This window comes from Panthera onca, chromosome A2 (genome assembly GCF_046562875.1).
Source record: "Panthera onca isolate mPanOnc1 chromosome A2, mPanOnc1 haplotype 2, whole genome shotgun sequence".
NCBI classification, from domain to species: Eukaryota; Metazoa; Chordata; class Mammalia; order Carnivora; family Felidae; genus Panthera; species Panthera onca.
In genome coordinates, this window is record NC_138340.1 from 116,677,933 (window position 1) to 116,701,638 (window position 23,706).

Genomic DNA, 23,706 nt, shown 5'->3' on the forward strand with positions numbered 1-23,706 from the left:
CAGTTGGCCAGAAGTACAGGTAATAACTTAGACGTGTGAATGGCATCTAAAGTCCAAGGAGGAGGTCACGGGAACCTCCAGTCTGTAGCCAGGTGGTCAGAAGCGTAACTAACAGCCTGGGCTTGCTGCTGGCATCTCATACAGAGTAAGGGTTCAAGGCAGTCTTTTAGGACTGAATCTTTCACCTATGAATCTGATACTATCTTTAAGTAGACAGTGTCAGCATTGAGTTGAATTCTCAGACACTGTTGGAATCGGTCAGGAACCTAACTTAATACATATACAATGGAATATTATTCAGCCACATATAAGAAGGAAGTCTTGCCATCTGCAACAACACGGATGGACCTTGAAGGCATTACATTAAGTGAACTAAGTCAGACAAAGACAAATACAGCATGATCTCACTTATATATGGAATCACAACAAATGAGCTCATACATATAGAGATTACCAGAGGTAGAGGGTGAGGGGTAGGTAAAGTGGGTAAAGAAGATCAAAAGGTACAAACCTGTAGTTATGAAATAAATAAGTCATGGGGATGTAACCTACAGTACAAGGACTATAGTGAATAATTCTGTATTGCCTGCTTGAAAGTTGCTAAGAGAATAAATCTGAAAATTTCTCATCACAGGAAAAATTGTATTTACAACTATGCACGGTGACAGGTATTACCTAGACTTACTGTGGTGATCATTTTGCAATATACACAAATAGCAAATCATTATGCTGTACACCTGAAACAATACAACGTTATATATTAATTATACCTTATTTAAAAAAAAATGGTGCTTTCCAAGTCTCACCACTCACGCTAAAAATAAAGAAATTCCAGAGTAAAAGATAAGTTCCCGTCAAGTTTCAGCACAACAGGCATTCAATAATGTTTGCTTTGGGGCGAAGTTCCCATCGGTCACCCTTTTTACAAAGGTCCAAATGAATGACCTTTAAATGGGACACATGTCAAAATCCAAAATGCCAAACAGAATTCTCATTACCTGTGAGTGGAATCTCTCATGAGCTGCTGCAAATCCACCTCCTGCTTCCTCAGGGTTCCAAATGAAGACTGCCTTTCCACAAGGCCTTTGCCTCCAATACTCAGCTTGACCTTCCCTAGTGCCGTCTCGATGGACCCACTCAGCTGGTTTTGAAACTTGCCCTCATATTTCACAAAGTCCGACTCCACAACCGCTGGAGTGAATGAGACATGCAAAGGAGTCTGATGATAATACGGCCATCTCTCTGCTTAGGTCACCTACCTTTCCAGTCCTGTGGAAATCCATGAGAAACATGAAGTTTGCATTCAAACTGGAAGTCTGGCAGCCATGCTGTGTATGTGAAAAAGAAAATGGAGCCAGTACGATGTGAACTGGTGGCCAGGGTTTCTACCAGGTGCTTTTTTTTTTTTTTTTTTTTTTTTGGATTTCTATTCCAATATACACGTATATAGATAAATGCACAAAAAATATCTCAAGAGTTTAGTGAATAATGTTGAAGCAAGCATCCAGGGGTGCCTGGCTGGCTCAGTCAAAAGAGCATACGACTCTTGATCTCAGGGTTGTGAGTTTTAGCCCCACGTTGGGCGTAGACATTACTTAAAAATAAATAAAATTTCAAGCAAGCATCCATTTAAACACTATACAGATTATAAAATAGAATATTTTAAATGTGCACTTTTCCAGGGTAAAGACTATAAAGGGACTTTATGAGGTTGATACCTAAGCAGAGTGAAAACAGCAGCCTCCACTCATGACAGAGTGGTCTGCCTTATGTGATATCTAGCAGGTCAGCCAAGTAGACCCTGGGCATCTTCCCTTCCCTTCCCTTCCCACCCATCTTAGAGAACATTCCCTGGGCCTTCATTACCATCTCTATGAAAAAAATTCCCCTCCCCACACTTACCTGTTTATACTGACCTCTACCCAGCCATTTAATTCCTTATCATACCTTATCTCTATTCCTGATAAAGTCAGTTGTCATGCCTGCCCGCCCTCCCTCACTCTAACACCATCCTGGAACATACAAGCTCCAGATTCTCTACCCTTACTCTCCGGCTTCCCAGACTTAGGAAGATGCCACCACCCACCAAGTGTCCCAGCTTCCATCAAGTCCTCCATGAATTACTATCTCATCTGGTCACATCCAGATGGGTATCCCATTGCCTTCAAGCTCTACCCTTCTTTTCTGGACACTAAAGATAAACATCTGATGATTTCATCTCTGAATTGCCAGCCTCATGTCTCCAGATTTCTAGTGTTCTCATCTCTAATCCAACCAAATACCACCATAAAAATAGTCTCAGTCACTGTCATTTGGTATGGCTACACTTAGAGGCTCTTCAGAACTTCACACTGGGCTTTTTTCATTTCTCTGCCCCAAGGCTCGCCTGGGCTCCTTATACTTATACTCTTATACTTCATAAGGCATTCCAATCTTCCTGAAGTCTGAAAGGCTTCTTTCTATCCACTCACTGCCCCCAACACCTGTATTTCTTTCACTCCAGTCAAGAAAACCCATTCCTCAACAAAGGTTAATGAGAATTAATCACCCATCATTATCTTTGCAATTTACAAAACAGAGAATCATCTCTCTCACCACCACCAAAAATAAGAAGACTGTGAAAATGCCCTCAATTCAAAGGCTTTTCCTATTTTATTTGTATCCTATGGAATACAAACACTTTGGGAAATTCTTAGGGGAGCAGCATAGAACAGTCGTTAAGAGCTCAAGATTGTAATCACTATTCTAATATTCCTAGCTAGAAGAACTGGCTAAAATTCATCTCCCTGAACCTCAGTTTTCTCATATCTAATTTGGAGATAATGCCTTCCTGATGAATTCTGTTACAAGTTGATGTACCTAAATCACATAATGCAGAGCCTGGCACATAGCAAACACTCAATGTATCTACTGGATTTAGGCCAGAACAATGTCATTTTCTGATAAATGGAAGTCTTAGGTTATACAAAGTGCTACACAGAAATTCTACCACTTTATCTCCCTTCTTCTCCAGCTATTTCTGGACCAGCTTGAGAGCCTATCCTGGTCTCACCAGAAAGCTTCATTATGTGAGTAATAAAACTTTTCACACCCTCCCGTTAGATATGTAGGATCTGAATCAACCTATTTATGCTCAGTGGCCACAACACCTACGGTGGGCATGTCTTAATTTTACATTACAAACTTCAATATTATTTTTTAAAACTTAAGCTATAACTTTTCACGTCTGCCCTGTAGAATTTTGTTCATTTAAAGAAAGGGTATATCTCTAAGAACAGTATGCAAAGAAACAGGAGAATTCATTATAAGATGTCACCTTACAATCACTCAAGACAGCATGTAACCTAGAAGATGAATCATCATCTTTCTGGGACTAACTGTAGCATATACCCAAAGGAACCTACCTGGACTCCGAAACTGGTCTCCTGTAAGCACATCTCCAAGGGTGACAGATAAAAACTGGTACTTGGGTCTCTGCCAGCACCAGAGCCTCTTTTTTTTGGTCACCAGACCTAGAAGCTTTAATTTATCAGAGTCATTCAAGGTTGATACTGGAATCAGGTCACCTCCAGAATCAACTTCTTTAAGAAAATTCCTTGTTGCTTTGGCAAACATGATGAGAGCCCCAGATTACCTGGAAAAAAAAAGTTACCCCCAAATTAAATAGGAAGTTATTATCTCACCTATTTTTTTTCTAAAATTGCCTTATTTCTCCCTAGTGTCATTCCTATCTTCTCCCTACAAAACCCTCTAGTGTGAGTTCAGTCGATGACAAAAAATTAAATTGAATACTGAAAGAGAACAGGTGTGTAAGTGAAGATAGGCTAGGTTGTGCTTCAGAAAAAAATAAGTTCCAAATATTAGTGGCTTATAACAAGAAAGGTTTATCTATGGGCCACGCTACACTTCCAACACAGGAGGACAGGAAAACTTTTGCCATTGTAGTCATTCAAGGGTCCAGACTAAAGGGGAAGCCACCTTCTTGAATACTGTCAATCATCATCCAACAGGAAAGAGTTCACACCAGCAATTACTTGCTCTGGCCTCAAACTGACACAGAACACGTTCACTCACAATTCATCAGAAGCAGTCATACGGGCTGAGCCAGCCACAATGGTCAGGAAATATATCTAGAAGGCAGACACATGGGAATATTTGTTGACCAACATACTGACAACCCTAATTTGTAAGATACAAAGGTAGGACCTCTTCTTTGAAGGGTCCATGTGCTTTTTCTCCACACTGTGTGATTTCCCCTATTCACAAATGGAAAGGAACTATTACTTTTTAATTCAGAAATGAAGGCCTCGTCACTCTTCAGCTGTAGGGAAAAAGAAGAAACACACTGGAAGATATAAAATACTGTATTCAGTAGAAGAAGTATAGACTATTCCATAAATGGTGTCAGAAGAATGGGCTTATCATCTGAAAAAAAAATATATAGCCAGATTCCCAGCTCATGCCATACACAAGAGAAAATTCTCAATGGATTTGAGGGTTTCTGAGGAAAAATGAAACTATAGAAGTACTAGTTAAAAATACAAATATTTGTTCAATTGTAGGATGAGAAAGGCCTTTAGGAAGACAAACAGAAAACTGAGAAAATACTTACAGTATTTATAAAAAAAACTAGAATATTTATAAAAAATAGTTGTAAAAAATCTTTTACAAATTGTTTTTAAAACACTGTAATAGAAATATGGGCAAACGTTATTAACAACTCACAATATATAAATTGCACCTAGTTATATACGTATAGACTATATACACACACATACACACATGAATATATATGTGTGCATACACATAAATACACACACGTAATTATTACTCAAAAAAAGCACAAGTGAAATAAGGTGTTTTTTTTTTAAATTATCCATGCTCAAAGATTAAATTATCCAATGGATAAGAAATGTGGTTTATTTGTATTTGTACCCTTGTGTCTGGCAGTCACACAGATAGAAAATCACAGAGTTTGAGAGCTGGGATTAGCCTTAGACATTAACTAGTTGAACCTGCTTGCTTTAACATGAACCTCCTCTAGGACATCAGAAAATGTTTGCCTTACTTATCACTCACCCTTCTCTCAAGTGCCTTTCTCTGATTATTGTGTGGCTCCCTATGTTCTTGTGTATTAACAGTAAGAATAAACATTTAAGGAAAGTGTTCTAACACATAAAAAGTTACTTTTTGACAAACAGTGAACAGCAAGGAAAGAAAAGTCCCTATGCTCAGACTCTCATCTGTAATTCATCTCTCACTATATTAAATTGCTTGCTTGTGCTGAGCACTTATTCACTTATTGAAACATTTCCTGAATCATTCACTAATTGTCCTTAAGTGCCTACTACACACAGGTACTTGCGTTAAGCACTTAGGATACTGATACAAAAAGTAATCTATCTCTACACAGATGGCCAACAGACACATGAAAAGATGCTCAACAGCACTAATTACTAGGAAAATGTAAATCAAAACTATAATAAGATATCACTTCACACCACTCAGAACGGCTAGAATCAAAAAGACAAGAAGTAATAAGTGATAGTGAGGATGTGGAGAAAAAGGAACCCTCATGCACTCTTGGTGGGAATGTAAATTGGTGCAGCTGCTGTGGAAAACAATATGCAGCTCCCTCAAAATATTAAAAATAGAAACACCATATGATCCAGTAATCCCACTACTGGAATTTACTCAAAACAAAAATGCTAATTTGAAAAGATATATGCACCCTATGTTTACTGCAGCATTTACAACAGCCAAGATATGGAAGCAACCCAAGTGTCCACTGACAGACAAGTGAATAAATAAGATGTGGGGTGTGTGTGTGTGTGTGTGTGTGTGTGTGTGTGTGTGTGTGTGTGATGGAATAATACTCAGCCATAAAAAAGAATGAGATCTTGCCATTTGCAACAACATGGAGGGACCTAAAGGGTATTAGGTTCAGTAAATCAGACAAAGGCAAATAACCAGAGGATTTCACTTATATGTGGAATCAAATAAACAAACAAAAGAGGAAACAGACCCATAACACAGAGAACAAACTGATGGTTGCCAGAGGGGTGGGGTAGGGAGATGGATGAAGGGGAGTGGAAGCTACAGGCTTCCAGCTATAGAATAAGTCACAGGGATGAAAGGTACAGCAAAAGGAATATAGTCAATGGTATTGCAAAAGCCTTGTATGGTGACAGGCAGTAGCTACAATTGTGTGCATAAGTTAGAGTTGTCAAATCATATACATCTGAAACTAATATAACAGTGGGTGTCAACTATACTTCAATAAATATATAAAGTAATCTCTTTCCTTGATGAGCTACTGGTTTGGTGGCCAGATAGAAACATAAACAGCTAGGGTTTATGCTAGGTATTGACATTGTCATAAGAAATGAACCAAGAAAAGCGTTCTAAATCCAACTGGAGAGAAGCATATGGTCAGAGAAGTCCTCCTGAAGTATGCAGGATCCAACTGCATTTAGTGGACTAAGTAGAAACAGGCAGAGGATCAGCAATTATAAAAGCCTGGCATTTGCAGGAGGTGGTGGAAGGGGTGGGGAAGATCGTGCATGGCAAGATTTGTGACTGACAAGCTTATCATGGTCCACGAGACATCATTTTGTGTAAGTATACCCATCACCACTTGCTTGACAGATACAGAATTACCTTTCAAGCTCTGGGATTGGTTCTCTCATTGGAGTGCACGGTTTTAGAGCAGAGAAGGGCAAAGGACAGGGATGAGGAAGCCTTGGTCCAGGCCATGCAAGCCGTGCCTCCCTTGCTGGGGGCCAGAGCAGCAGGAGCCATCAGAGGGGTTGTACAGGGAGCAATGCAATCAAGAGTGGACCGTTAGCAAGATCTTCTGGAAGCAAAACAGGAAACCAGCTGGGAGGGAACAAGATTAGAGATGGACGTCGAATGGTTACACTGAACTATGTCATCGGTGTAAGGATAGAAAAGATGCTGATTTGGTGGTTTCCCCTGAACTCTGGTTGGATGTGAGGGTGGTATGGAAAGGGACTCCAAAGGATGGTCTCCAGGTATGTCAGGTGTGGGTTGGCCAAGGAGATAGAGATGCCAGGTACCAAGAAAGGAAATTCAAGAGGAAGCAGATTGGTGGGGGACATACCTGCTGAAAGTGGATCCAGGGTAGCGTGTAAGATTTATTTTGCCGAACGTACAGAAAGAACCTTTAACAAAATAAGGTCTCCCCAATGATCTGTGGGAATTCATCCTGCTTGTCCAAGAGCAGAGCCACAGCAGAATCTGCCTCAGTATATACACCATTGGTATCTGCATCTCTAGTTTTATAATTTCTATTCTTTTCTGGTATAACATGAAAGGGAGTTCATTAACTTCCCTTCAGGTCAAACAGGTTTCTGAAAAAGCCAAATCAGACTTGCCATTAAAAAACACAACTTGGGGTGCCTGGGTGGCTCAGTCAGTTACGTGTCCAACTCTTGGTTTCAGCTCAGGTCAGGACCTCACGATTCATGTGTTCAAGCCCCGCATCAGACTCTGCACTGACAGGCCAGAGCCTGTCTCAGATTCTCTCCCTCTCTGCCCCTCCCCTACTCGCTCACTCTCAAAATAAATAAATGAACAAAAAAAAAAAAAAAGAAAGAAAGGAAAACATATAAATAACATAATAAAATCCATCTGTTGTGGATAACAAAGCTGTTGTAATGACACTAATCCTCCCCAGAGGAATTAGAGGCTAAAGAAAAAGAACTCCTAAATTATTTTGTTTCCATCCACCATCAAACACAGTTAATTTTCCTTCTTGACAGAGTAGTGTGCTTTAGGAAAAGCTAATGCAGGTGGCTATTGCTTTATAGGTTTTTATTAGAATCAGGCTAATTCGATCAAGAAAATCCATATATTCTCCTTGCGAAATGAAAGCTAGAGGTTTCTTTTTATTATTATGTTTAAATGCATAATATATTACATGGCTCAAATATCTAAACTGTGTAAAAAAAAAAAAAATACACTGTGAAATCTCATTTGTCCCCAGATTCCATCTATCCTTTCAAAGCTCTTCCCTGCAGGTATGTTACCACAGTATTTCTTTATACAAATACAAGTTCAAAGAAGTCTGCACACTGGTCTGCAGACATCTTATTTTTTTTATCATGTAACAAGATGTGCTGGAAATCTTCCCATGTTAGTACCTTCATCTCTGCAGCTGAATACTCCATCATGTGGCTGTACCACTGTTTGTCTTGTAGGGCTGATCACGTAGGTTACGTCTACGTTTTTTAGCATAAGAATACCACACTAAATACTCTTGGACATGTGTTCTTCATACATGGGTAGGAGAATCCAAAGGAAGATTCCTACAAGAGGGATTGCTAGACATATGGGTAAATACATCCATAATTTTAGGGGCTGTACCATTTTGCAGTCTCACCAGTAAGGTATCAAAGTCTCAGCAGTAGTTCTCAAACTTTTATATTTTTGTCAGTATCATAGGTGAGAAACAGTATATCTCAGTATAGTCTTAGGATATGTTATTTTAATATGAATTTAATCAAGCATCTTTTGTTTAAACAATTTTTGTATTTCCTTTTCTTAACCATTTGTGTCCTTGGTCCATTTTCTATTTTTTTTTTTTCTTTATTCCTAGGAGTTTTTTATATAATAGGCCAGCTAAAACACAGGATAGAAATTTAATACAGTCGAGTTTATCATGTTGTAGTGGAAACAATAAGCTGCCATACCATTCTCAAATATCTAAAGTAACGGTCTAGCCAGGAAACATTAAATACTATGCCTGGAAGCCAACTGAAAGATCTAGAACCCACATTGCCTGACAGACAAGCACAATAGAGTCTCAATTCAACCATTAGTCAGAATTCAGATTCAAATTTCCAGTGTGCTCCAATCTCAAAGGAGACAAAAATGGCCTCATGAGAGATCTAGCTTAATGGCTCAAGGCCTAAAAACCCATTGCATTTCACAGCTGTACTCCAGATCCTGGCTCTCACAAAAGGCCTTAAGAATTCCATTAGCTATGGGACACCTGGGTGGCTCAATCAGTGAAGCATCTGACTCTTGATTTCAGCTCAGGTCATGATATCATGGTTCGTGAGTTTGAGCCCCACGTTAGGCTCTGAACTGGCAGCCAGGAGCCTGCTTGGGAGTGTCTGTGTCTCTCTCTCTCTCTCTCTCAAAATAAATAAACATTTAAAAGAAAAAAGGAATTCCATTAGCTGGGTGGGGGGATGGGTTAAATAGGTGATAGGGACTAAGGAATGCACTTGTGAGGAGTATGGGGTATTGCATAGAAGTGTTGAATTGCTAAATTGTACACCTGAAACTAATATTACGCTGTACGTTAACTGGAATTTCAATAAAAACTTAAAAAAAAAAAAAGAAATTCCATTAGCAAAAGGTCCTTACTCACCCAGCTCAAAGCAATTGGAACTCAGAAAGCAAAAGCAAATGTGGTAAGGATACGGAAGTTTGAATCAGACTCCTGGACAACAGATTTTGAAGGAAGAGACTATGAAAGCAAGACAATACCAAGTCAGAAAAGCACCCAGCCAACTGGGGCCACTGGCTCCTGGGAGCAAAGGAAAAATAGGCACCGAGGTCATGATGGCCTGAGAATAGAACACGCATAATTAGCATCCATTCATAATGGTTCCAAGTGACAGAATGATCAAATCTTTGAGTTGGAAAGGACCCAGTTCTTCTTCATGCTCAGTTCAGGATGCTTCTCTGGAGCAGCTCTGGCTGATTAGTTTTGAGGAAGTTCTGAGTAGTTCTGAGGAAGAAACCTCAACATCAAAATACACTAGATAAAAGAGAGGAGCTGTAGAGCACCTGTGCTGTGCCAGCACTGGGCTAAATTCTCGCTATGCATTTCCTCATTGAATCTTCAAAACAACACCGAATAGGCATTGTGCAGAGATGGAAACTCAAGTTCGAAGATGTTAAGCAACTTGTCCATATCATGAAAGAGGGAAGAAAACAAAGAAAAAAAGTAGCCCTGGCACCGGGGAGCTGGCCTGGTCCTATCAGCCAGCCCTGGGGTGGCCAGGTGCAGGCCCGGCATGCTCCTGTTGAGCACGAACAGTGCCTCAGCACAGCAACATCAGGCAAGACCACTCTGGGTGACGTCATGATAAATTAGAACAAAAACAAGACCCCTCGTAATCTTGTGTGACCTCAAAATTCGAATACTGTCCAAACCACAAAAATGACCAAACAGCCACCACCACCACCACCAGTCGTGGCTAACAAATGACAGCTGCTTCTTGGCCAACCACAGCTTTAGCCTCACTGCAGCCTTCTTTCATTTTAGACAAGATCTGTGAAGATACTCCATAGAATTCTCCCTCTTCCTGACAGCATCCAATCCAGAGCTCAGTCCTGTTTCCTTAAACTCTCCCCCAAACCACCTACAAGCCTGAACGCTAGAACTCCTTTCTAACACCCACTTACTGAGACGCCCCAGGGTTCCCTGAGCTGTGAGGACGCCCTCGCTGCAACAAGCAACAAACCCAACTCTTTCAAATCTAAGTGTATTCCTGGAGATCTGTGGGACACTGAATGTCACACAGGGAATCAGTGCAAAGCCAAGATTCCAATGGTGGTCCAACTGCCTCCCAAACCTGAGCCATTGACCACTGTGCTTTGCTGATTTCCTCAGTCAGCTCTTTTCTTTGATAGGATTAATTTTCTAAAATATGAATAAGATTCATTTTATAAAATAAAGTGTGCTCAAAAGGGTAGACTACAGTTACAGTGGAAGTGAAAATCACAGTTATGGGACACGCTATTTCCTCACTATCCAGGGAAACGAGACATTGCTATACATGTCTCATAGTTAACAACTTCAGCACATTTTGAATTATTTTTAGTTTTCTAAATAACAAAGTAAAATTTAGTCTATTAAAACAGAGGTGTCATCTTTTTATATCCTCCCAGCTCACAGCCCAGGACCTGAGCTCATTTTATAAAAAGACAAATTAAAGACAAGGTACTCTATCGCTTCTTTCTAAAATAAAAAGCAGTATGTGAAAGAAAAAACACACAAATGATGGTCACAGGACAGGCGTGAGTTTGAAAAAGGAGTGAGGGTGAGACAGAAAAGGCTTTCGGGAAGTGGAGTGGGTAACAGAAGAGACAGGGCTTAACAGAGAAGAACTCTCTGGTCCCCTTGAGGGTTCAAAGAGAACAAAAAGAAAACCACTGCTGGAAAATGCCAAACTTCCTCTTAAAGCAGGCGATCTATGGGACAGCAGCTGGGAGCCTGGGCCATATTTCCCAGATCGAGTCTCTAATTGCCTGGGCTCCACTTCTCACAGATGTTTTCCTTAATAGGAAGAGCTCATTGGTGGTTGATTGTGACAATGATCAATTTACACTACATGTATTCAGCTGCTTCTCTGACCTCACAGCACCTCTTTCCTTCCACTCTAATTCTCTGTCCGCCTCTTGAGGGCTGCGACCCCAAGACCTCCATCCCTCTCCCCATCCTGTAGAACAGAGCCGCCCCTCGATGAGTGGTGTTTCAAAACACTTTACAACAAACGCCTTTGTAGGAGCCCCCCCTCCTCGTTGCCTCTCAGGTGCAGATGTGAAGTGGGCGCCCAGGGGGTCCGCACCTCGAGGCCTAGGGAAGCCACGCGGGCAGCTGTGAATGAGGTCATCCCATCCCCCGCCTAGGACATTCAGGGGGGCTTGGCCTTCTCTCCAAGCTTGGGGCCCAATTTCAGGCAGATAGGGAATCGTTCAAGCCCAGACACCCAACTCGTGTGCTCCGGCCTTCCTTTCCCGCACACACTCCCCGCAAGCTGGGAAAGCCTTTGCACATCCAGGGGGAAACGGGAGGACAAAGGATGAAGGAGTGGAGAGAGATGGTGAACGGGGTGGGGACGAGGGGACACAAGGTACCAGTCCTCGCAACAGCCCGGGAAGAAAGAGGCAGCGGGGAAGTGGGGGAGAGAGGCCCGGGAATGGGGGAGAGTGGAACGCAGTGCGTCCCGATGGCCAGTCGCTGGGCAGCCGACCGACTGGTCTCCCTCAGGAATGGAGCAACAGCGGGGAGGAGTGTCCCCGATAGACAGGAGCCGCGGACCCGGCTCCCCGGGGCCGAACGCCCGCCGGGGCGAGAGCCGGAGCGGAGCCCGCGCCGCCGCACTCACCTGCCGGCTTCGCCCGATCCCCGCAGCCGCTCACGCAGCGCCCCGAGCCTGCCCGGGCGAATTAGCCAAGCGGGGCGGGCTGGGGGCGGGGGCTCGGCGGGAGGGGGCGGGCCGCTGGGACCTTTGCTCCGCAGCTTCTCCTGCGCCGCGGCCAGCCAGCCAGACGGAACCGGGGGAACTGGGCCGAGGGAGGCCGGGCCGGGCCGGGGCGGGGCGGGGCGGGTGCAACCGAGGCGGGGCGAGGACGGCGGGCGGCGTCCCGAGACCGGCCCGAAGGCCCAGAGCCGGCCGGTTCCCTCTCTTTGGGTGACTACGCTCCGGCAGGTCGCTGACGCCCCGGGGCTCGTCTTTGGCCGGAGTCCCCGCCAGGTCTTAGCGATCCGAGGCCTGGGGCGCACCAGAGCAGTGTGCTCGGCTTTCCTCCCCGAGGCCTCATCGCCCGCCCTCGGTCCGGAGGGGTTTGAAGCCTGCCGGGCCTCGCCACCAACAGTGGGGTGCGGACTGGCACCGCGGCTTCACCGTTCCACTCGGCAAATCTGAGGCTGCTGTACCCTGTGGGGAGCCCCTGGTGTCCGCGCCTGGGAGTGTCCTGCTTTGTGTGGTGTGACCGTGCCCACTCTGGGTCCTGACGTTACTAGGAATTCATGCAACTAGGTTCAAGTCTCCTTGAGGGCGAAGCCCAGCATCCCTCCCTAGGTGCTCAGTGACCAAGGGAAGCTGAACATAGTTGGTGCTCAAAAATTGTTTGCGGACTGCCTGACTTAAACATTATATCCCTTCAGTCAGTATTTACAGATCATCTTTTCTGAGCAGTACTCTGCCAGGCTGAGAACAATGAATGAGAACAAAATTTCTGTACTCGGAGAACTTGCATTATTCGGGAATGTTGAGTTTTTTGTTACTGCCTTCCACAGACCTGGGAAAGAGGCAGGGTTTTCCCTTGGGCCCCCATATGTTCTAAGCATATCCCTAGACTGCAGTTACCCCACCTCCTTGTACTTATTTCAGCAAAGCCCTCCTGACTCTTCAAATCAAAAGTACGGGCAGTTTATCAGTTTAGAGGGACACTCCCTAGTTCCTTGCTAGCTGCTAACATTTACATGATGCTCTCTAGGGGCGCCTGGGTGGCTCAGTCAGTTAAGCCCTGACTTCTGCACAGGCCATGATCTCATGGTTTGTGAGTTCGAGTCTCATGTTGGGCTCTGTGCTGACAGCTCAGAGCCTGCGACTTGCTTTGGATTCTGTGTCTCTTTCTCTTTATTTTTTATTTATCTCTGCTTTATTTTTTATTTTTTTTATTTTTTTAACGTTTATTTATTTATTTTTGAGACAGAGAGAGACAGAGCATGAACAGGGGAGGGGCAGAGAGAGAGGGAGACACAGAATCGGAAGCAGGCTCCAGGCTCTGAGCCATCAGCCCAGAGCCCGACGCGGGGCTCGAACTCACGGACTGCGAGATCGTGACCTGAGCTGAAGTCGGATGCTTAACCGATTGAGCCACCCAGGCGCCCCACTTTATTTTTTTTTAATCTTTTTATTTATTTATGAGAGAGAGAGCGAGAGAACAAGTGGGGGAGGGGCAGAGAGAGAGGGAGACACAGGCTCCAAGCTCTGAGCTGTCACCACAGAGCGGGACAGGGCCTGAGCTGAAGTCAGAGGCTTCACCAACTGAGCCACCTAGGCGCCCCATCTGCTTTATCTTTCTCCTTTGCACTGATCACCATCTGATAGGCAATATACATCCTACTTATTTCATGTACTATCTTTCTCTTCCTTAGAATGTCAGTTCTCTGAGGCTACAGACTTTTGTCTGTTTTGTTCACTATACCCTGTACCTAGCACACACCTGATGCATAGTAGATAGTCAGTACTTGTTAAATTAATTAACACATCCTTTTGTTTGTTTTTCCAACTAGACTATGGGGTCCTACCCATCCGTGCGGTGCCTGGCACAAGGTAGGTGCGCCATTAATGATGGTTGAATGAATGAGTGAATAGAAATGGTTCAGACAGATGATCCTGTCTTGCCAAACTAATAGGTATGGGAAGAAAAAAGAATCACTGTGGGGGCCCTGCTGACAGACTTGTCATCCATGTTATTGCTTCTCTGTGTTCATAACATTATATGGTGGTGACTCTGGCTTGTTATCACACCTAGGCCCTTCACCTTAAGAATATCCTTATAAACAGCATGTTCATGAAGTCCCCACAGAGCGCCAGCCCCTTCTAGATAGGTTACCACTTATAACTGAGAGTGCATGAGCTTTCTGTTGCATCAGTTTCTTAGGGGCTTCAAATTATTTCACTCCTGTTCATTGCCTTTCAGTTATAATGCCTGAGGCCTGTAATAATATTAGCTGCTAACATTTACATGATGCTCTCTAGGGGCACCTGGGTGGCTCAGTCAGTTAAGCAGCTGACTTCTGCTCAGGCCATGATCTCATGGTTTTTGAGTTCGAGTCCCGTGTCGGGCTCTGTGCTGACAGCTCAGAGCCTGCGACTTGCTTCGGATTCTGTGTCTCCTTCTCTTTCTCCCTGCCCATCCCCTCCTTGCACTCTCTCTCTCTCTCTCTCTCTCTCTCTCTCTCTCTCTGTGTGTGTGTGTGTGTGTGTCTCTCTCTCAGAAATGAACATTAAAAAAAATTTAAAAAACATTTATATGGAGCTCTCTAGTTACTGTCACAAAGCTTGGTTCTTAGTTCATTGCATGCATTGACTGACTCATCTAATCCTCACAGCAATTGGTTGGGAGTTCAAGTTACAAATGAGATCACTGAGGCACTAGCCAGGAAGCTCACCTAGCTGAGAAGAAACAGAGCCAAGATTTACGTCCAGATCATTTAATACCATCTGAGTTTCTTTTTGTAATTCAGATATACCTGACATATAACATTGTGTCTATTTAAGGTATACAATATGTTGATTTGATATACTTTTACATTGATAAAACTCATTAATGGGGTGTATTGTATACATGAACATTAATGAAAACATATGGTATCTGTCTTCCTCTGACTGACTTATTTCACTTAGCGCAATACCTTCCAGTTCCATCCACATTACTACAAATGGCCAGATTTCATTGTTTCTCATTGCCAAGTAGTATTCCATTGTATATAAAAACCACATGTGATCTTGAGAAATTTGAAAGAAGACCATGAGGGAGGGGAAGGGGAAGGAAAAAAAAGTTACAGAGAGGGAGGGAAGCAAACCATAAGAGACTCTTGGATACTGAGTACAAACTGAGGATTGATGGGGAGTGGGGGAGAGGGGAAAGTGGGTGATGGGCATTGAGGAGGGCACCTGTTGGGATGAGCACTGGCTGTTGTATGGAAACCATTTTGTCAATAAATTACATTAAAATAAATAAATAAATAAATAAATAAATAAATAAATAAATAAACAAACATATTAATGAGCTAGGTCTGCATGGCTGCCATAACTATTTCTAGTTCTTTGGGAGCCACTTTTGGAAAAACCTGGACTCTCTTAGATCAATAGCCACTATGGAAGAGAAAGAACACACACAGGCTTTGGATCAGACAGATCTGGGTGAAACCTAGCCTACTACTTACCAACTGAGTGACCTTAGGCAAATTTTCAACTTCCTGTTTAAAAAATTATTTACAGTATTGTCATGAGATTAAAAGAGAAAATCTGTAAAAAGCACTCAGCACATAGGAATCCATCAATAAAAGTTAGTTTCCTTTTCTTTATTGATTACTTTCTAGTTAACGCCACTTTTAAATTGAGTCTAAAATTTTTCACCTATGTATAATTTTGTCTTTTACCATATTGACTGCTTCCCAGAGGAAAGCATAGTTACTAACATAAATTAACAAAAAAACTTGGCATACATTGACATGTATTTTTAAACCAATTTTCTCCCTGAATCCCAAAAGTGTTTTCACTGGAAACTGTAATGCAAATGCATATTACCAATTACTGCTTTAAAATAAAAAGCTTTATGGAAGGTTAAATATGTCCCAGAATTAACAGCCTGTTTCTTTTAGGGTCTCAACCATCTCTTGTTCAATTGCAAGGTATAGATACAGACAGGAGAAAAGTGAAACTTACTTGGTGGCCAGCAAGTAACCAATCAAAATTATCAAAATTTGAAGTCTCAATGCAAATATTATTGGACAAATAAATGAAATAACTTGTTGTTCAAATTATAATTTACTGTATGACAAACTACCATAAAACTTAATGACTTGAAACAACCACCATTTTATCACATCTCAGGATTTTGCAGGTCAGAATGTTGGGTAGAGCTCAGCTGAATGATTCTTCAGTCCATGTGGCACTGACTAGGATCATGCAGAAGAATTTAGCTAGTGAATGACCTACTCTGGAGGGTCCAGGATGGTTTTACCCACATGTCTAATGCCTTGGCAAAGATGGCTGGAAGGCAGCACTCAGCTGGGATTATCAAGCATATCTCCCTACATGTGGCCTCTTTATCATGGTGGTCTCTGGGAAATTAGACTTCTTATATGGAGGCTTGGGGCTCCAAAAGTGAGTGTTGCAAGAAACAAGACAGAAGCTATGTTTTATGACTTAGCCTCTGAAGACCTGGAATGCAACTTCCACAACATTCTACTGTTGAAGCAAGACCAGATTCATAGAGAGGGCAATTATACCTTACCTTTCAATGGGAGAAACAGCGAAGAATTTCCAGACACCTTCAATATATCACACTTGTATTTATGAAAGAGAATGGCATTGGGGCTCCAGGGTGGCTCAGTTGTTTGGGTGTCCGAATTCAGCACAGGTCATGATCTCATGGTTTGTGAGTTGAAGCCCTGCGTCAGGCTCTGTGCTGACAGCTCAGAGCCTGGAGCCTGCTTCAGATTCTGTGTCTCATTCTCTCTCTGTCCCTCTCCCACTCGTGCTCTCTCTCTGTCTCTCAAAAATCAATAAATGTAAAAAAATCTTTTTTTCATTTAAAAAATTTTTTTCTAAGTTTATTTTTTGAGAGAGACAGAGCATGAGCAGGGGAGAGGCAGAGAGAGAGAGGGGGTCACAGAATCCAAAACAGGCTCCAGGCTCTGAGCTGCAGGCTCTGAGCTGTCAGCACAGAGCCCAATATGAGGCTCGAACCCATGAACTGTGAGATCATGACTTGAGCTGAAGTTGGACGCTTAACCGACTGAGCCACCCAGGCACCCCCCAAAAATATTTTTTAAAAAGAAAGAGAATGGCATTAAATAAACAAAGTTAGTAAACACTCCTATATTGTTGTCTATTTTTCATATATCCTTATCAACATTAGAGATTTGCAGTGAAGACCAGGAGTCATCCACCAAGTGTCAGGTTTATAGAAACATTCAAGAATGGTGCAATTCAGCTGTACAAGCTTTTCTCACCCCATTATCATTGTTCCTAAAGATTGTCCAGCATTTAAGTCAGCTATACCCAGGACAGAGAAAGGCAAAATCCATGCATCCAACATTTTGTTACTGTAACAAATATTTGTTAAGGATGTACTATATGTCAAGCCCTATATTAGATACTGGGGATATAATGGTAAGAGGGAAATGTAGTTCATGCCCTATTAGAGCTTGGGAATATATCTGGGAAGGCAGACAGATAAGCAATAAGGATAAAAGATGAGAAGTTCAACAATCAGGTACCATGGAGGGCTTGGCGAGAACATCTAACATGGTGGAGGGAGAAAGGATCAAGTAAAGTCAAGTAGGATAAGCTGAACAAACAACCCCCCAATTGATAATGGCTCAAAATGATAGTAGCTTAGTTTTGTTTTTTGGGTTTTTTTGTTTTTATTTATTTATTTATTTATTTATTTATTTATTTATTTATTTATTGTTTTGTCAATGAACAATTAAAGACAGTTTCAGAGTCTGGGAGGTGGTGATAGAGGAGGGTAGTCTCTGTTCCTTCAGGAAGGTGCTGCCATTTTCAGCCCAATGGTCCCCACATTGCCTGGGCACGGACATCTCCAGCAGGCAGAGAAGGAAGGAACCTGGAGACTCTCTCATGGGAGGTATTTCATGGGCCTGGCACTTTTGCATACGTTCTTTTGGCCAGAAATTAGTCATAGGTCCCTCTAACCACAGGGAAGGTTGGAAAACGTAGTTTTTGTGCCCAGAAAAAAAAAAAAGAAAAAAGAAAAAAAGAAGGCAGTTGGTTTCCAAGAGCAGGAGCAGACTCTGCTTCTAAGTGCTTTTAGAGGACAAACCGGTGTTGGCCATGTTCCCAGTTCCTAGAAAGAATCCTAGTAAGGCCAACCCAGACAGCTAATAAACCAGTTTTAGTTTAGATAATTTATTTTCAGATTATACAACACATACTATGAAAAAAGTCAAACCTTTCTTAATCTACATCTGGTTTAAAGGATATCTAAGAAAACAGGGAGAAACTGATGATAAAGTGGGTGAGGGGGGATTTTCATCTTCAACAGTTATTACTGATAAAACTTCTTTGCAGAGTTTTAATTGAAGGGGGAGAATGGGAATTGTATACACACTTTTTTGTTTGGTAAGGTTCTTAAAAAGGCTAATTACAATGGAAAAAGCAATTTGGCAAGAAAAAAATTATCTTGGCATCTGACTCAATCTTGACTGAGTACAATAAATTTGTTAGTCTGAACAATAGAAGAGAAAATAGCTTCAGAAGTTCAGCCCCTGCCAAATCTGTGCACCTTTGACACCATGAAAGATTTTTACTTTGTTTGAAACTGTTGAAACAAAGTTTCTACAGGTTTTTTTTTCTAACAGTCTACTTTGAAATCTTCAAGCTTCACTTTTCCCCCAGAAGAACTGTACCTGTCACCTTCCTGCAAGGCTAGTTTTCTCTGAGGAATTAGATGGCCAGTAGGACACAGCTACATGGGTACTTCATAGCTCAAGTAGGGCCCACTTTCTGAAAGTAAATCTATCTTCCTCTACTAACATTCTCATATTAAAAACAATGAAAACATCAGGGGCACCTGGGTGGCTCAGTCGGTTGAGCATCCGACTTCAGCTCAGGTCACCATCTTGCGGTTCGTGAGTTTGAGCCCCGAGTCAGGCTCTGCGCTGACAGCTCAGAGCCTGGAGCCTGCTTCAGATTCCGTGTCTCTCTGTCTCTCTGCCCCTCCCCCCTTCACACTCTCTCAAAATAAACAAACATTTTTAACAAACAAAAAACATCAACACTGATGGTTAATTTTATGTGTCAACTTGACTGGGCTAAGGAATGTCTAGAGAGAGACATTATTTCTGGATGTGTCTGTGAGGGTATTTCTGGAAGAGATTAGAATTTGAATCTGTGGATTGAAGAAAGTCGATGCCTTCATCGGTGTAGGTGGGCATCCACTAATCCCTTCGGGCCCTGAACAGAACACGAAGTGGGAGGAAGGGTGAATTTGCTCTCTCTGTTTGAGTTGGGACATCCATCTTCAGCCCTCAGACACTGGCTTTCCTGATTCTTTAACCATTAGACTCTGACTGAATTACACCACTGGCTTCCCTGGTTCTCTAGCTCATAGACAGCAGATTGTGGGACCCTCAGCCTCAGTAATCATGTGAATCAATTCCTAAAATAAATCTCCTCATATATAGATATAATCCAGATGTCTATATATAGAATAAAATAGAACCAATAAGGCAAAACTATATACATCTGTAGTTCTATAGTTATACAGAAAAATTCCCCCCCCCCAAATTTTATATGTCTATACAAATATATATCTGTGTATATTTATGTAGATATACAGTTGACCCTTGAACATGGGTTTGAACTGGGTGAGTCCACTGATACACAGATTTTTTTCAATAAATATACATATGGTACTATAAATATATTTTCTCTTTCTTATGATTTTCTTAATAACATTTCCTGTAGCTTACTTTCTTATAAGAATACAGTACATAACACATATATAAAATGTGCATTAACCAATGGTTTATGTTATTGGTGAGGCTTCCAGTCAATAGTAGGCTACTAGTTTTTGGGGAGTCAAGAGTTATTTGCAGATATTTGACTGTGCGAGGGGTGAGTATCCCTAGCCCTCCCCTGCCACCCCCGAGCTGTTCAAGGGTCAACTGTATCCTATTGGTTTGGTTTCTCGGGAGAACTGTAATACACACACTAAAACCCAACCAAATAAGCATATCCCACTGTCAGTTTGGACAGCCAATCAAGAGGCTTCAGAAGCTCACAACTATTAGAGCATTGACTTGCTGAAAAAAGCTTTTAAAAGAACCCACTTATTCTGATTTGGGAGGTGAAGTCATGTGGAAATGTATTTTGGACCAGAACCTTGCAGAAAAGGATCCAGAGAATTCAAACAAGCATGCTCGCAAGCTCCTGTATTTCTTCTATCTCCCTCCACACCAGAACCCTTGCCTGTGCAAGGGTAGTGCCAAACATTCCCTCCAACAATGATTAGCCTCACATTCTAGAATTAGAAATAGGCCTCAATGCAAATATCTCCAAGGGAATTCACTCTGCAACAATCACATAAGACATAAATATTGATAACGGAGTCTTTCTGAATAGCAGGGTTTGAGCAAGAAGTTTAAAGATACATGGAAGGGTTAGGAAAAGGAAACCACTAGTTATTTCACAACTTGGCTACTTTTAGCTTAGTTAGAATGGTGGGCACCAGATTAGATATGCATAATTGCTACATCCTTTGAAGGCTTACTTTGTGTCCAGCATGGTCTTTTACGTACATTATTTCAGTAAGTCTTTGTACAACTCCATAGAGTATTATTATCCCTATTTTATCGATGAAAAAAACTGAATCCTAGAGAGGCAGCCTGTAAGTCTGGCACAGTTGATATTAGGATTTAGCCTCAGGTCTGAGTCTAAGCCCTAATTTTTGACTGCTGCCTAATAAGTGAACTTGGGGAAGAAGTCAAACATTTAAACAAAATACTGAAAGTTCGCCTTCAGGTAAATTAATAATCAAAACAGCTTATTACTTCTGTACCTAAAAGTTCTCTGGAATACTGACTCCTAAGACAACCCTGCAGGCCAGCCTAGTGATTTTGATTGCCCTGATAGTAAAATGTAGAATTTTTTATGTTTTCTAGAAATCTCTTTTTCTAGGAAGTGGGCAAACTGGGTCACCTGGCTTTGGCTGAAGTTTTAAGGGAAGAAGTTGTAGGACCTCCCTTTTGTTTATTTTAAAGCTTTTGTCATTGCTTCTAAAATTGCCATATAATAGTCAATGTAGGGCTAAGAATTCTGGGATAAAACTAAGTTTAAAATCTTTATTATCCATAATATCTACAAGAACCTGAAACATTCTTTCAGATCACAATATAGAGGCTGATTTTTCCTCTTTTATGTCTTGTCTGATAATTGTCTATTATTAGGGAGTCCCAAAAAAAATTGTTTTTGATGACTCTCAGGCATGTTTGTATAATACTTATTATTTATACATTTTAGTAAATGCCATCTGCTTTTGCTTTATTGATGTTTTATTAAGGACCATCTGGCAGTTGCTACAGATCATATAGGCTCTCCAATGAGTAGGTTCTCACCCATGAATAAATTATCAAGTGTCAGGATTAGCAAAAGAGAGATTAAACCGGGTAATGGAAAGAACAGGAGACAGGACACACCCATCCCTAGGCTGCCCCCAGACCGTGGACAGCACCATCCCTCTACCTCTCTGGGCTCCATGCGTTTCAACTAAAAATTGAAGGTTGGACTCAGTCTCTGAGATTACTTCAAAATTTAAAGAAGTAAAATGCAGTGCTGTGGACCAAAAACCCAGGAACACAGGAGAGGGGATACTGCTGGGGTGGAGGCAGTGGTGGGGGGGGGGGGGGAGGGGAGGGGAGCCTGGTAAACACTTCCTGGCTGTGGCCTGGGACCTAACAAATTCGGATGGGTAGGGAGAGGGAAGAGTAGAAGCAAGCACGTGTAGCATTATGTAAGGTTTGGGGCAGGAGTGGGGAACCGAAACTGGAAAGATAGGCAGAGAGCAGATTGGGGGAGGGCTGATAAGAAGAATTGTCAGTTGGATCTTTACCACCATTTTCCCCTTTCTTGACCTTGGCTCTCTTTAGTCCCTGGAAACCATTCAAATAGGTCTATCTAGCCAAACAGGTTGGTCTCTTTAGTGGGTTGAATACTACCCTTAAAACAGCATTTTCCAAATGGCACAGCATGTGGGTGATGAGTGGACCTAGAAATCAAGACCTTCAGCCCTTGAGATGAGTCACTGGCTGGTTATTACATACTTGGTTTTCTGTGTGTGCCATGGTATGGCCTAGACTGGGAGCACTACCCTGAGTTAACCGGGTTCACCAAATTAATTTGCTCAGTAAATGTTTTTCATCAGCAGTTCAAGCATAAACAGCATTTATATTAAATTGCATTATTGCTTGTATCGCTATACAAGCAATTATACAATTGTACAATATATTAAACTGTGTCATAGACTGAGTATTTGTATCTCTCCCCAAAATTAATCTACTGAAACTTAATTTCCAGTGTAATGGTATTTGGAGGTGGGGCCAATGGGGCCTTTGGGGGTAATTAGAAAAATGTTCTACTGCTTCCAGCAGGGAAAGGATAAAAGTAACCATCTAAAAATACACCAGGGCATCCCATTCTGCTTAACATCTTAACTGTCTTCAAGAGAAACTCTTTCCCCAAAGCCTAATCTGTTGAGGCTTTATCAGAGCCTAATTGACCTGTGTAGAGGAGAAACACCCAATTTCAGCCCCTCTAGCCATCCTGCCCCACCTTAGGGGGTAAGGAACTGGGAAGCTCTTGTGAATTTCACAGCCCATGTGCACAGGCCCACTAAAAGACTGAGATCTAATCAGAAGTATCCAACACTTGCCCTCACCCACACCTTACCATCACATTACTAAAGACCTATTGACCACAGTTTCTGTACCCAGTACATACATAATGACCAGCTTTAAACACAAAAACACAAGACATACTAAAAGGCAAAAAAATAAAAAACAAAAACAAAAAACCCCAAAAAACCCACAGTCTGGAGACAGTGCAAGCATCAGAATCAGACATGAATATGTCAGGGGTGTTTGCTATGAGACCAGGAATTTAAAATAACTATGCAGGGCACCTGGGTGGCTCAGCTGGTTGAGTGCATGACTTTGGCTCAAATGATGATCGCATGTCATGGATTCGAGCCCCATGTTGGTCTTGGCACTGACAGCACAGAGCCTGATTTAGATTCTCTCTCTCCCTCTCTCTCTAACCCCCCTCCTCTCTCTCTCTGTCTCTCTCTCAAAAATAAATAAACACTAAAAAAAAAATGAAACAACTATGCTGAGGGTTCCAGTGGAAAAAAAAGTAGAAAATGTTCAATAACAGATGAACAATTGTAATTTAGGAAGAAATATTTGTTCTTTGTCGCTGGTTGCTGGTAGAGAACTCCTAAAACTCTTGGAGTCTCCTGAGCAATGAGTATCTCTGGTGTGTTAATGAAATGATTCTTGGTTGAGGAGCTCCTAGAAAGCTTTAGGATAAGAGCTGGTCACCAGAAAAACCATACCATGTGGTTAAAGGGATGGAAAATTCAACCCCACTCATGATCTCTGGGATTGAGAGAGGGACTAGA

At 42.0% G+C, this 23,706-nt stretch overlaps 1 protein-coding gene across 2 annotated transcripts in view; it reads right to left on the reverse strand.

The window, feature by feature from the left end:
* GSDME (gasdermin E) overlaps positions 1-12,263 on the reverse strand; it is a 65,122-nt gene extending 52,859 nt beyond the window's left edge. The window contains exons 1-4 of one of the 2 annotated variants that reach the window (XM_060632731.3): positions 12,150-12,263; positions 6,661-6,879; positions 3,405-3,634; positions 999-1,191 (exon numbers count right to left, since the gene is read on the reverse strand). In XM_060632731.3, the coding sequence (XP_060488714.1) occupies positions 999-1,191; positions 3,405-3,615 (404 nt within the window). In that variant the 5' untranslated portion in view covers positions 3,616-3,634; positions 6,661-6,879; positions 12,150-12,263. The remainder of the gene's footprint in view (positions 1-998; positions 1,192-3,404; positions 3,635-6,660; positions 6,880-12,149) is intronic. The other variant, XM_060632732.3, reaches the window with a different exon arrangement.
* Positions 12,264-23,706: the final 11,443 nt, after the last annotated feature.